The 15,598-nt window shown below is 41.1% G+C and overlaps 1 protein-coding gene across 1 annotated transcript; it reads right to left on the bottom strand.

Annotated features, from left to right (window-relative positions):
- Window positions 1-9,055: 9,055 nt before the first annotated feature.
- LOC134746750 (mitochondrial import receptor subunit TOM40 homolog) lies at window positions 9,056-10,345 on the bottom strand. The gene has a single exon (XM_063681277.1). The coding sequence runs from the start codon at window positions 10,218-10,220 to the stop codon at window positions 9,258-9,260; it is 963 nt and encodes a 320-aa protein (XP_063537347.1). The 5' UTR covers window positions 10,221-10,345; the 3' UTR covers window positions 9,056-9,257.
- Window positions 10,346-15,598: the final 5,253 nt, after the last annotated feature.

The following is a 15,598-nucleotide window of genomic DNA, read 5'->3' as shown; positions in this document are numbered from 1 at the left end:
CAGAGTGGGAGCCCGAAAACTCAAATCGAGGATTTGGCAGACCCTGCCGGCGGTAAAGGGATGAACTAGATGAACTCCTTTTTGAAGGAGTGGCCAGACCAGACACAGCATTGGAAAGAGATCTGTGCAGAAATTAGGGGGAGGCCTTTGCCCAGCAGTGGGACACTTAAGGCTCCAAATAATTATTTCGTAGATAGCAAAAATAAAACGATAACAAACTAAAGGAATATGTGCTATGGTTGAGAGATGCACATTTATAGAATAACCCTAAATTTAAGGTTTTAAATCACAATTTTTTTGCAACATTCTGATTTTATAATAATAAAAAAATCTAAAAGTCAAATGAAGGGTATATAAAAATACAAATGTGTGTGAATGGCGGCTACGTTTGTATGGAGAAGCCGTCCTGCAAATGTGACATTTTCAACCAAAAGGTACCACATTGTCGCTTGTCAATAAGGTTGATTTCAAATTGAAGCTGTATGGAAATAGCGCCTTATTGACAACCGACAATAAGTACCCTTTTGTTTGAAAATGGCACAAATATCCTCTTAACAGAGTAAACTAAATATTCCAGCGTCATTTTATACATTTTGTAGATAAAGATAATATATATTCAATAGACGTATTGACAACGCGTGGAAGAGCTTCTGGTCCATGAAGGCGCTATTGAAGGGCGACCTTCCCCTGTGTCTCAAGCGCAAACTCATCGACATGTGTATCCTGCCTATCCTAACCTACGGTGCTCAAACATGGTCATTAACTGAGGCGTTAAAGTCCAAACTCAAGGTTTGCCAGCGAGCGATGGAGCGCAGTATACTAGGTGTTCGCAGAACTGATAGAATCAGAAACACGGAACTGCGCTCCAGAACTCGAGTTGTAGATGTAGGTATCCAGACCGCTAAGCTTAAGTGGGACTGGGCTGGGCATGTCTGCCGCATGCACCCTGAAAGGTGGGCCAAAATGGTTACCGAGTGGGACCCACGGAACACCATAGATGGTGCTGGCCGGGGTGCAGGCAGGCCGAAAAGGAGATGGCGGGACGACTTGGACGCATTTTATCCGGATTGGCGGGACACTACAAACGACAGGGTCGAGGGAGGAAACGAGGGGAGGCCTTTGCCCAGCAGTGGGACACTAAATTAGGCTAGTAAAAAAAAAATATTCAATCTAATCACCTACACACTATTCAAATTTCTTTGCCAATTTAAAGCGAACTCTGACGAACTTCATCAGAATAACATAACTAACATGTTTACTCGTTTTATGTCACCCGTCACCCAATCACTCTACAAAGTGCCAGCGAAAATCCGCGCAAACGAAGTTTACGCAGATATACGATGAATAGATACCGTAAAACCACAGCACAGGGCGGACTTGATAATCAGAGAGCGAAACTTTGGTGCCGATGACAGACGTATGACGTTAAGTCGCATATAGGATGTTTTTTTAAAACAACATTGTAACACCTCAGTGATTCTTAATAATGATGATATATATAATATAATTGTTTATTTATGAAAATGCTTGGTAATTTACACAAAAAACAGAAATTGTCGCACTTAAACTATCGTGAGACATATTTCAAAACGCACGTATTTCGTTTTAGTGCACGACGTACAAGCGCCGCGGACACTCGTGCCTGAGGATGGATTCCCAAAGAATCCGAAACATGTCGCCAAAACGACTAAAAATAATAGTGAGTAAAAACCGTACTGATAAATATTTTTAAACAGAAATTGGTTGTCATTTCCAACAATCTTGTTTTTAACATGACAAAGACAGTTAGTTTTGTTTTTGTACGTGGCCAGTACGTATAAAAACTCTCAACTCAAGTTTCAATATTAGTAAACTAAAGAGGCTATCGGCACCAAAGTTTCGCTCTCTGTTGATAATCCTACTCGGTGAAAAGCTATGTTTAGACGGATATCTTTTTACTTAGTTACGGCATCTAACCTTCTTATGTCTGTGCCGTATGCTTTGCAAAATTGAACACGCGTTCAAAGTTACTCTTTTATCTCTTGGCCGGCAAACTCGTATCGCTGTGAAGTTAGTCGCTCCATAAATAACGTTGCAGACGACGACATAACTACGGTACACAATTATGTACGTAAACATACATAAAAGCAGTACCTTTTTAGGGTTCCGTACCCAAAGGGTAAAAACGGGACCCTATTACTAAGACTCCGCTATCCGTCTGTCTGTCACCAGGCTGTATCTCATAAACTGTGATAGCTAGACAGTTGAAATTTTCACAGATGATGTATTTTTGTTGTTGCTATAACAATAAATGTTAAAAATAAAATAAATATTTAAGTGGGGCTCCCATACAACAAACGTGATTTTTTTGCCGTTTTTTTCGTAATGGTACGGAATCCTTCGTGCGCGAGTCTGACTCGCCCTTGGCCGGTTTTTTGATACCACATGTGTTATGGGTTTAATAGACTGCAGTCTGCATCAAAGTAGCGGATGAAACAACGCTACAAAAGAAAGTATCTGCTGCCCTGGAAAACTTTTCAAATACAGAATAAATATCTAGAGTACACCTTAAAAACCGGCCAAGTGCGAGTCGGACTCGCGCACGAAGGGTTCCGTACCATTACGCAAAAACGGCAAAAAAAAACATGTTTGTTGTATGGGAGCCCCACTTAAATATTTATTTTATTCTGTTTTTAGTATTTCTTGTTATAGCGGCAGCAGAAATACATCATCTGTGAAAATTTCAACTGTCTAGCTATCACGGTTCATGAGATACAGCCTGGTGACAGACAGACGGACAGATGGATAGCGGAGTCTTAGTAATAGGGTCCCGTTTTTACCCTTTGGGACGGAACCCTAAAAAGTATCTCTTACAAATTGTGGCTTTCCATACCAGAAGGGTCCTATGCGCAATAAGGACTATTTTATCAGAATTTCTGTTGGACTTTCAGATAAAAAGGTCCTTATTGCATATGAAGCATAAGGACCCTTCTGGGATGGAAAGGCACAATTGTCTTATTTAAAGAGACATAATCTTTCCAAGACTGGCGAGAAACGGCACAGGACCGGGATCAGTGGCGAACTGTCGTGTTGGAGGCCGAGACACACTTTGGGTCGCTGCGCCAGAGGAGTACCGTACAGTACAGTATCTTTTTAAGGTTTCGTAGTCACAATATTTATTAGTACGGTTTTTACTCACTATTATTTTTAGTACACGACGACAGCGCACGACGTACAACCGCCGCGGACACTCGTGCCTGAGGATGGATTCCCAAAGAATCCGAAACATGTCGCCAAAAGCGACTAAAAATAATAGTGAGTAAAAACCGTACTGATAAATATTTTGAAATATGTCTCACGATAGTTTAAGTGCGATTTTCGTAGTCACCTAGAAACCTTCATAATTTCGCCATATTCGTCAGTCTGTCTGTCTTACAAAGCACTGCCCTTATGCTTGTAGCCGTTTTATATTTTGACAGAATGGTAACTACGAAACCCTACACTGAGTTTGGTCCGACATGCTCTTGGCCGATTTATTTTGTTAAGCTTTTAGAGATTGTAGAAAGTGTCCACACTTTTGACGCGTAGTTTCATCCGCTACTTTTGATAATGACTTTAACTACGTACGCTACAAAAGCAAAATACCATAGATATAGTAGATTGTTAACCAAGGGATGAAAGGCACTCATTTCAGCCGAGGTATTTTGGTGCCCGAACGCAGTGAGAGCGCCAATAGTCCGAGGCTGAAATGATGCCTTTCACCCGAGTTAAACACTCTACTTTTCATTTCGAATACGAGGAAAGTAAAATGCATGTATTTTTTTTTAAACATGACTAAGTATATATTTTTATAGTATTTCTTGAGGGTACTTTCAATTAACAATTCAGGCAAAAGTATCGTTATTTATGGAATGAAAAGTCAAATATCGGAATGGAAATTGTATAACAAATCCATTTAAACTCTAATTTCAATTGTTTATCGTACAAAATATTTAAAAAAATCGTACTTCGAACGTAAAATGCTCTAGTGCAGACACGTATCATTTTCTGCACACCTTTTAGAACAACGATGACCCTCTTTCAGAGCATGAGAATTGAAAATAAAATATTTTAGTCTTTTTTCGCTTGTAAACAAAAATGCGATAACGATTCTGTTTCGTGAACAGTTTGACGTCAGCAAAGCAAATTTAGCTATCTAAATTCATGTTCAACGGCAATTCGTAGTACTGAAACTAGGTCTAATGCCTAGAATTATCTTCCGAAACAGTTATGGTGACGAGGTCGGCATTGTGGCGAGTCAATGGGTTTTGGGAATGGGTGTGAAATTATACTAGGAATCTAATGTTCTAGTGATTTTACAGCTTACATGTTATACAGTAGCATGCAATATAGTAGCAGGTTATTTATAATAGTGTAAATTAAATTAATAAACTCTAAAAATAGTAGGTTATGGTTTGTCGTGGGCGTGCTATCACCAAAGCCTGCAAGCAAACAACCCAAGTAAATAGTCGGTCAAAAATTAATAAAAAACTCCGAATGATGGACAATGGTCGGCATCTGGATTATTACTAATGAGTAAAAATATTTTGTATACTTAAACCGCGATAGATGACATATATTAAAGAATAAAGAAAAAGCGTCGAAGCCCCCCTAGTGGTGAAGGCCGGATATATAGTAGTGTGTGACTGCTTAAAAAACACAAATCAAAATATTTAATAAAATAATTTTATTTGTTCCCAAAGTTGTGTAGTTATTTCTGCGTGAGATGGCTGTAGATGTAAAGCTTCGATTGGAGGCAATGGACAAGATACTTAATTAAATTAATTGTAGGATTGTATATTTTTCATTAGAATTTCCTGTTTTATAAGAATTTATTTTATTTTCAATAAATATTATTTAAGAAAAGTTTACTGTAAATTTTGTAACGCAGAAGAAAAATAAAAAGCTTCTTTATAGTTTTCTTTTCGTTTAAATTTTGCATTGACTGCTGCTATATTCATCATCATCATCATCATGTCAGCCGATAGACGTCCACTGCTGGACATAGGCCTCCCCCAAGGCTCGCCACTCCGACCTGTGGTTGCGAGCGGCACAGGATCGGTCGGAGTGGCTGCTATATTAGACAGCTGTAAATGCGCCCGTGTGGTGCCGGGTAAGAATAGCACCACCCCCCCTCTCTTTCCGTGGGTGTCGTAAGAGGCGACTGAAGGAAATCCGGTGGATGGGCAGCAGCGTCCTCCGAGAACTACCTCTATCAAACTGCGGTCGCCAACCCGCCTGCCAAGCGTGGCGACTACGGCAATCCCCCCCAAGGGATAAAAACAAAAAACAAAATAATGCAGACACAAATAAAACCCAGACCCCTAGTCCCCGGCAGCCCCGCTATTCCTGGCTCCGGTAGCGGCCAGGGTAATGGCGGGGCAGGGGGTGCTACAGTGAATCACCGGCAGAGGCCCGGCTACCATAACCGACGACCCTTGGCCCTGGCAACATACAACTGCCGTACGCTGCGGACCGACGAAAAGTTATTAGAACTGGAGGAAGAATTAAGCAGGTTACGTTGGGGAATCATAGGGTTATCGGAAGTCCGTAGAGAGGGGGAGGACATGATAACTCTGAATTCCGGCAACTTGCTCTATTTCCGGGAGGGCGAACAACGGTCCCAGGGAGGTGTCGGGTTTATCGTCCACAAGTCCCTCGTAAACAACGTGGTGAAGATCGAGAGTGTGTCGAACAGGGTAGCGTGCCTTGTACTCAGAATGACCCAACGTTATTCGTTGAAGGTCATACAAGTCTACGCACCGACCTCGACACACTCCGACGATGAGGTGGAGGCTATGTATGAGGATATCTCCAGAGCCATGCATAGCTCCAAAACTCACTTCACAGTTGTTATGGGGGACTTCAACGCTAAGCTGGGCAAACGAGACGGTGAAGAGCTGAGAGTGGGGCAATTTGGAGTGGGGCGTAGGAATCACCGGGGCCACCTACTGGCTGGTTTCATGGAGAAGGAAGGACTCTATATGATGAACTCCTTCTTCAGGAAACGTGAGCACAGGAAGTGGACCTGGGTGAGCCCTGACGGTGCAACAAGGAATGAGATCGACTTTATCATGTCGACGAAGAAGCAAATATTCAGTGATGTTTCTGTGATCAATTCGGTCAAAACCGGGAGCGATCACCGTATGGTAAGAGGCACACTGAATATTCAATTTAGGCTTGAGAGATCTCGACTGATAAAGTCTACGCTCCGCCCGGCACCGGCCCAGCTCCAAAACCCCGAGAGCTTTCAGCTCGAACTTCAAAACCGGTTCGAATGCCTAGCTAGCGACCTGGACGATTACAACGACGGGTTTGTGGAAGCTGTTCATACGGTCGGGTCCAAGTTCTTCAAGACTCGTCGTACAAGAACCAAGAAACTCTCGGACTCCACTCTCAAGCTCATGGAGGTGAGGCGTGAGATGATTCTGCAGTCGTCAGGTGACGTTTGTCGTTATAGGCAGCTCAACAGACGGATCTCGAAGTCTCTGAAGCGAGATATACGCCGATTCAATACTAACAGTATTGAAGAGGCTATCAAGCGCAACAGAGGCTCGAAGGTGTTTGCCAGAGATCTGTCTATTGGCCAAAGCCAACTGACAAAACTGAAGACCGACGACGGCAGGATCATCTCATCCAAACCTGAGCTCTTGGGAGAAGTCGAGAAGTTCTATGGACAGTTATACACAACAACCCGAGCACCCGTCGTGGATCTAGCTAGAGACCCTAGAGCTAGACTAACTCGACACTATACCGAAGATATCCCGGACGTCAGCCTGTACGAGATTAGTATGGCTCTCAAACAACTTAAGAATGGCAAAGCCCCAGGTGATGACGGAATTACGGCCGAACTCCTGAAGGCGGGTGGTAAACCAGTCCTTAAGGCCCTTCAGACGCTGTTTAGTTCCGTCATGCGCGAAGGAAAAACGCCGCAAGCGTGGAACAGAAGTGTGGTGGTGCTCTTCTTCAAAAAAGGTGATAACACCTTGCTGAAGAATTATAGACCCATCTCACTTCTGAGCCATGTCTACAAGCTGTTTTCGAGAGTCATCACGAACCGTCTCGCACGCAGGTTTGACGACTTCCAGCCTCCCGAACAAGCAGGTTTCCGTAAAGGCTATAGTACCGTAGACCACATACATGCGTTGCGGCAGGTTATACAGAAGACTGAGGAATATAACCTCCCCCTTTGCCTTGCATTTGTGGACTACGAGAAAGCCTTCGATTCGATCGAGACTTGGGCTGTGCTGCAGTCTCTCCAAAGGTGCCAAATCGACTACCGGTATATCGAAGTGCTGAAGTGTCTGTACGAAAACGCCACCATGTCCGTCCGACTACAGGGCCAGAGCTCGAAGCCTATTCCATTGCAGCGGGGAGTCAGACAAGGAGATGTAATCTCCCCAAAGCTGTTCACCGCTGCATTGGAGGATGCCTTTAAGGTTCTGGACTGGAAAGGACGAGGCATCAATGTAAATGGCGAGTACATCACTCACCTTCGGTTTGCCGATGATATCGTAGTCATGGCTGAGACCATGGAGGACCTCAGTGCGATGCTCGCTGATCTCAGCAGAGTATCTGAACGAGTTGGTCTGAAAATGAACATGGACAAGACGAAGATCATGTCTAACGTCCATGTTGTGCCAACTCCCGTATTAATCGGAGGCTCTGCGCTCGAAGTTGTTGACGATTATGTATACCTAGGACAAACAGTCCAGTTAGGTAGGTCCAACTTCGAGAAAGAGGTCACTCGTCGAATCCGACTCGGTTGGGCAGCGTTCGGGAAGCTCCACAGTATCTTTTCGTCCAAATTGCCGCAGTGTCTTAAGTCAAAAGTCTTTGACCAGTGTGTGTTGCCAGTGATGACATACGGATCTGAGACGTGGGCGCTAACGATGGGCCTCATAAGAAGGCTCAAGGTCACGCAAAGGGCAATGGAGAGAGCTATGCTCGGGGTTTCTCTGCGTGATAGAGTCAGAAATGATGATATCCGCAGTAGAACTAGGGTCACCGATATAGCTCGCAGAATTGCAAACCTTAAGTGGCAGTGGGCGGGGCACATTGCTCGCAGAACTGATGGCCGGTGGGGCCGGAAGGTTCTGGAGTGGCGTCCGCGTACCGGAAGACGAACTGCCGGTAGGCCTCCAACGAGATGGAGCGACGACCTGGTGAAAGTCGCGGGAATTCGGTGGTTGCGAGCGGCACAGGATCGGTCGGAGTGGCGAGCCTTGGGGGAGGCCTATGTCCAGCAGTGGACGTCTATCGGCTGACATGATGATGATGATGATGAAATGCGCCTGAATATACTTATTTAAACTACGTAATGTTAGAGCGTTTTCACATTGTTCGATCCGATATCGGATGTCGGAAGTAAAATGTAAGATATATGTGTTTAAAATGTAAGTGTAGTGTGCGTGACCGCTACAGACGGCGCCCGGGCGCGCCCCCGCGGCCTGACTACGCGGATGTCGGATCCTACATCCGATATCGGATCGGGCCATGTGAAAAAGCTCTTAATTTACTACTCTTCCTAATTATGGATTTCAGTATAAAGGTAATTTTTCCCTGTTTTAGAACCACACAAGTACAGTCATATTTGTTGGCATCTTTGTCCGTATCGATATTTTCAGACGTGACTGTACAACGATGGTACAGAAATTCAATGCAATAACGTGCAATAACTAAGTATCAAATACCTACTTTAGTAATGTAAGTTAATCATGTAATTTAGATTAAGGTACTAACTAATTTCGCCCTTAAAAGTAAGTTTGGCGAACCTAATATAATTTAAAATGTCATCATCTTCTTCATATTCAAAAAAAATAATACAAAAATGATTTTTTTTTAATACCATTGTTCATTAAGGTTTTGTCAGAGATATTTCTTCCGTGTATAAAAATATTTTGCCTTAGCACTACGTATTTCAAATGAAAGTCACATCTGACCAATATTTGGGGTAATTTTTGACCATAGTTGCCTTCGAACTATACCTATAGTTATAGTTGGGTGGTATTACGGAACTGAAATTAAGTAAGTAATATGACGAACACTATTTTTATTGATTTTAATTCTAGAAATCACATCATAATTAATGTAAAAACACAATATGAGATTTATCAACATTTCTAAGTCTTCGTGTTGGTGAATTTAAGCTCACTAAACACCGCACAATAAATGGATAGTTAAAACATATGTATACTTATATACAAATAAATAATGCTAGAAAAAAATACACTGGGTTATTAGAAGTCGAGGTTGAAACCAAAGCCGAGGCGTACTCTTCTTTGTCGGTCTAGAAGTACGCTTGCGACAAGGCTTACTACTCTTAACTCATTTGGAGGGTCATGGAACAGGACATCTTTTTGAAGTGTGAAGCCACCGCAGCGCTGAGAATCCACGAATATCTTCAAGTAGCTCCCATTGAGATACTTCTTAGACAATGCGATTCCTATTGTCGCTGGGCCTTTAGGACCCTCGTTTACTATTGTGGCTATCCGGAGATTTGAATCCAATTGCTTGAATAAGCATCCTTGGAAGCCTAAACGGCTGAGCGTACCAGATAGCGTGAATGAAGGCTTTTCGTACCTCGCACTGATTGAAACTGTCGGCAATGGAGGATAGATCATCGGCCGGATACCAAGTTCAGTGCCAACAGTTAACTCTGGCACTATTTGATACATCCAATGAGCCATCAGCTGCGCTGTATTCGGGTCCACGTCTTTCATAGTACAGGATACAGATGCGACTGTTTTCTCGCCACATTTCTCGAGCGTGATCTCATTTTCTGATGAGATCAAGTCTTTTATTTTGGAGATCAGACGCATATCGTACCCGTCGAAGCTTTCGTTGTACGTAGCTGTCGCAGAGCCGGTCCAGTCAACTAACAAACCTTCTTGAGGCGATTTAGGCTCCATTTCTTTGTGGATAAAAAGGTCGTAGCACTTGTAAGATTCCTTGGATCTTCCGTAGTTATACTGTTGGAGGAGCTTGACTCTGTCCAGGATTTCTCTCATGATGACGAGCTTGGTACCGATGAAGCACTTTGGGAAGACACTCTTAGCTTCATTGTGAACGTCCGCGAGTCTTATCACTTTAGGCTTCAACGGTTCGATGCTGATGAAATCTTTTTTCTTGGGCAGGAGTTTCTGTAGACTGGAGATGAACTTGCTGAATTCATCCTTGAATGTTTGTTCATTGATGTCCATTTTATTTGGTTGATTTTGATGTTTTATTTGTGCGATAACAGGTTGAACGTCATTGACCTGTCTGTCGGTATTTTTAACTGGCGCTGCGTCGCGGCGGCCAGTCGTCCGGTGCAAGGAGTATTTATATCTCTATGCGCTATTCCTATTTCTTGTCGTTATTTACGTGTTACGCGTGATTACGATACAATAGAATTGCCTTAGCATCGGTTATATTACGTGTAATATGTTATTGTGTCCATCCGAGACACGACGAAATAAAAACTAAATTGTGTTGCTCTGAAAGAGAACGTTTTATTAAGTACAAACAATGATATTTAAATAATACTTAATACAAACTGAAATAATAATAACTAAAACTCTTACCTGAAAGAGAAACAACATTTAAAGCTAGTATTCCATATCTTTGTAAATATAACGCTTGGTTTTATTTTTTAATCAATAATTTTGTAGATATTTTAATGATTTAACTTTACTTTAGGTATACCACCTTAAGGTTCGGGGTCTCTCGCGAATCTAAGCTGTATTAAGTTGGTGCCGCGTTTAAAGTTACAAATATTCTAAAGATGTTTTCACATGTAAGCATCGCTCTTTTGTATTTTAATTGTGTGTTTATGGTTTTATCAAATAAAAACTCCGTTGATAATGAGTTTAATGAGTATAATTTGTAACAAGTTTTCATAGCTATATACAGTGCATATGAAAAATCTGATATGCACTCATTGTATCCTTCTCGCACCAATATGTGAGACTGAGAGAGAGCGACTGATTTAAAAAAAGAATTTTAGGTTGTCTAAATCTAAATGTTACATTCAGGGTGCTAGTCCTTGAAGCCAAATCTCATTGAATGAAACTAGAAAAAAAACATGCTGATGCCATCTATAAAAACCCTTAACTTTTGACGCATAATGAGGCATTTCCACAATGTCAAATCTAGGCATATATATAATTTTATAAATATTGACTTAATCGTAATCATATTGTTTAAAGTACTATTATGTTCAGGTCAATCAAATTGTTTACATATGTCAAAAAACCAGTAACAAAAGGTTCATTTACATCTCGGAGGTAGAATTCCTCTGAGACTTGCACATGACTGTCGATTTTACTACCTTATCACTTTAACTGTCGATGTTGTAAACTTTACTGCGACAAAGTACTAAAAAAATACTACCACCTTTCGTAAAATTTAGCACACCTCTGTTGAATTGTGTCTCTTTCTAAAAAATAATGATATAAAACCCATTTAGTTTATCGTAAAAACCTCAAAGCAAGTATACTATAGAGATGCCACATGCGTGCGCCCGTGAGGGACAGAACTTAGGCAATGCGACAAGACAAGACTGCCTAAATATTGATTACCATTTTCATCAGTTTTATCACCTCTTTATATTGTAATTAGTTCAGAGAACTTACTAATGACATAATATTGTCTTCGGTTACCGCGATAGTTACTCATGAAATAAAACTATGAAAAACGGATTATATCGCGTATATTGAATTTATAATACATCCCGACGTTTCGAACTATTTACAGCGTTCGTGGTCAACGGGTGACTGAGGAAAAATTACAAAGTGCAAAAATACCCACATACTAAAATAATGAACAATCATAGACTACAAACTTTAAGGCTGGTTGTACATGCAAAAACCGGTTCATAAGGCTAGTTATACACTATAATTATTTTTCAAGTAAAGATATATATATATACGCGATAAAAACTATGCCGGCTCCAACCCTACACCACGGACCCGAGAAGATTTAATTCCCTCCTAAATTGTAGGAGGGTATCCCAATATGGGACCGGCAACAAACTCGGCGGGACACATCTTTTCAAAACATCAGAATGTAATTATAAATTCAATATACGCGATATAATCCGTTTTTCATAGTTTTATTTCATTACTAATGACACTTTTGTGGCATACCCATAGGTAATAATAATGAGGGATGTAGATTATAATATTATTATAAATTTTGTGCGTTTTATAAAAATATATAAACTTGCCTCGTTTTACTTTATCAAAGAAGTTTTCATGGAAAACCCGAAGTTATTTAAATCTGTCTACCCGTCTGCTGTATATCGTAACCTCACCCAGGAGACCAACCCTTTTTCCAAATTGCTATTTATATTTATTGACCTCGAAACAAAGCTTGCAGGGTACAATTCTTATCCTTTCGATACACATAAGTTAAAGAAAAGTAAATATACCACTACACTTTATACCAGGCGCGGCTCACTCCGCGATTTCCTCGCGTCGCTACAAGTACATGCGGCCCGCACCAATCTTGGTGTCTAGCCATAGTAGTTGCCGCGCACCGCTGCGGATCAGAAGCCTGCTCGCGCTTGCGCCACCTTGCGGTCATATCTGTCGTAATCGACGCGTTTTGTTAGAGTGAACCTTCTGTACTTGTAAGTGGAAGTCCCTCTCTTACAAAAGCTGTCAAAAAGTGACATCCGCTTGTATTACAAGTTACAAGCTTTTGAGAAACTGGCTCCTGGGCCGTGTTGCATAATAAACTACAACTAATATTACAAGCGGAACTCCTTTTCTGGAATTTGAAAAGGAGTTCCGCTTGTAATATTAGTTGTAGTTTATTATGCAACACGACCCTGAGTGCTAGTTTTCGTTGCTAGAAATTGTAACAAAGAAAATAGAGTGAGTGGAAGTTTTTAATGTAAAACGTCGCTTTGTATGGCGGCGTCTACGTTCGTGTGACTCTTAAATGACGTGCAAATCAACGGGCAAATTTAGGTAGTTATAAATAAACAAGTAGGTATTTAAAGTTCAATTCAGGGTTATATTCGCTTAGCAATTATTAAACCCAATCTCTTCAAAGCAGTAAAAATTCAATAATTCCTCCGATCATAGCAATAATTGAACTGAAACAAAAGTGTTATTCAGTTTATGTGCAATAAACAGTTAGAGGGTTGAGTTCTCGAGCCCGCTATAAAAAACAACTTTCGCAAACTCGTATCATAATAAATATTGACATTCAAAACTTAATCTTACGTAATCGTCTTAAAGTTGAATTTTTAAACGCTGCAACTCGCTTATAGGATAATCTGAAAATCGGGAGCAATTACTTTTAAAAAGTCGTAACAGTTTACTGCGTCACTCAAAAAGCTACTTTGTTTCGTGTATTTAGAGTTCAGATTCTAATCGATCGTAAATATGTTTTAAGATAGTTACGGATTAAAAAGGCAGTTTGGTTTTATTACTTCAGTGGATGCCGATAGGTTCGCGGATTCTATTCCCGACCACCGATCACATAATCACGGCGACCAAAATAAGTCTGACCCCTGATTTCATATAATTTTATGCTTCTTAGGGTCAAGTCTTGACGCTCAGTGAGGTAAAAAGAATAGGAAATAAGAAGGCTATTATGTATCGTCTTCCTGATCAGAGAAGCAGGAAGTGCGGACGGCAACATAAGGAATAGGATCACATATTATGGTGATTCTTTGAACTCGTTTTAATGAGACGAGGATTTTTTTAAATGTATTTTATCAGAACTGTATGCATCGGTATCGGTAACAAATCGTAAAAAGTGCAAAAAGGCAAAAACGGAACTCGTAATAATGGTAGTTTTGTCTTGTAAGTCGAATGTAGCGCTGGCCCGCTCTGAGGGATCTACTGCGAACACCGAAGTTCGCAAATTGCGGACATTTTTCTCTTTTACTCCAATTAAGGCATAATTAGAGTGATAGAGAAAGATGACCGCAATTTGCGAACTTCGGTGTCCGCGGTAGGCCCTTTGTTTGCATCCTAGTGCGTTTATACAAAAAAGTTTACCGAATATCGCGCTAGATGGCATTGAACCGAGCGCGGTGATTTCTACATCGCGCCAACGAAATTTTTTTTCGATTTGTTAGGAAATGATATAGTTGTTAGGAAATTATTATCATATATTGGTTACTTTCAGGGTAAAGAGTAATGGGGCCGGACATGACTTCACAATATACATAAATATAAAGAGCACCCATATTAGCCATCGCGATGGGTTATCGTTTGTCCCTATCCATTATTTTGACATTTTTGTTTGATAGAAAGAAACAAAATTTTACAGAGATGGTGGGGTTGGGGTCGTGGGTTTGGGGTGTGGGGTGCGAGTCACCCGTTGACCACGAACGCTGTAAAGAGTTCGAAACGTCGGGATGTATTATAAATTCAATATACGCGATATAATCCGTTTTCATAGTTTTATTTAATGGGGTAATACTTAATGTAAAGGTGGATGGACTGTGTGAGAGATGATAATTATGAAACGAACGCAAGTGAATGATGAGATGACGGGTGACAGAGAGGTATGGAAGAAAAATACATGTTGCGCCGACCCCAAGTGAATGGGACAAGGGCAAGCGAATGATGATGACTTAATGTAATCTGCACAAAACATGTAATAAAATAAAATATCCGGTTTAATGTAGGTATTTATTATGATCGTAGCTTCAGAATCTTAATAGGTATTTTGGACCCTTGGGTACTAAAACACCCGTTTTCGGCTAATAATCTCCAGTTGCTTTCAGCTTTTACTGCTAAAATTACTGCCAACTCGGCCAATAACAGAACCGATTTGTTACTTAAAATGAAAGCCTAACGGCCCGGCCACGACATCGCGCGACGGCGGCAGCGCCGAGCGGCGGCCATAGGTGGGAACAAAAGGTCCGATCGCTTTGTCTCGCTCCAACCTATGGCCGCCGCTCGCCGCTGCCGCCGCCGCGCGTTGTCGTGGCCGGGCCGTAATACAAATGGGATTGGCCTGTCGATAGATGGTGCGAGCATAGCTTGCCCTGTCAATCCCGAGAATTGTGTCAAATTTTTGATTTTTTAACGGAATTTTATGCCCTGGATGCCAGTCCTTTAAGCTAGATCTCATGTGGATCTCATAGAAAAAGGGGCAAGCTATGATGGCGTCATCTATGCAAGCCTTTGACAGTTGCCAACCCCATTATACAACTTTACTAATAAATACTTAGATTTAATAACGTTAGTTAATTTCTGAAACTGAATTAGGTATTAGGCAAGTCTAGGTACCTACAACTTTCCTAAAATAATAAAAATAAAGCCTTGTGAAACGTGAGTAAATTGTCTTTAAAAAACCCGGGTCGGATCAAAAACTAAGTAATGTCCGACTCACGCTTGGCTGCACATTTCTAATAGGTTTTCCTGTCCTGTAATGAACTATTTCGTGTATTTTTTTCAAAATTTTAGACCCAGCAGTTTTGGAGATAAAGGGGATGGTAATTTTTTGCCTATTTTCTAGAATAACTTCTAAACCTTTTATCCTAAAATTATAAATTCTTTTTGACATGTAACACGATATAGTTTAAAAAACTTTATATTTTAATTTTCTCATTTACCCCCCAAAAGTGGCT

Source organism: Cydia strobilella, chromosome 13 (assembly GCF_947568885.1).
Source record: "Cydia strobilella chromosome 13, ilCydStro3.1, whole genome shotgun sequence".
Lineage (NCBI taxonomy): Eukaryota > Metazoa > Arthropoda > Insecta > Lepidoptera > Tortricidae > Cydia > Cydia strobilella.
Note: the sequence above shows the minus strand (reverse complement) of the source record. Positions and strands in the feature narration are given on the sequence as shown.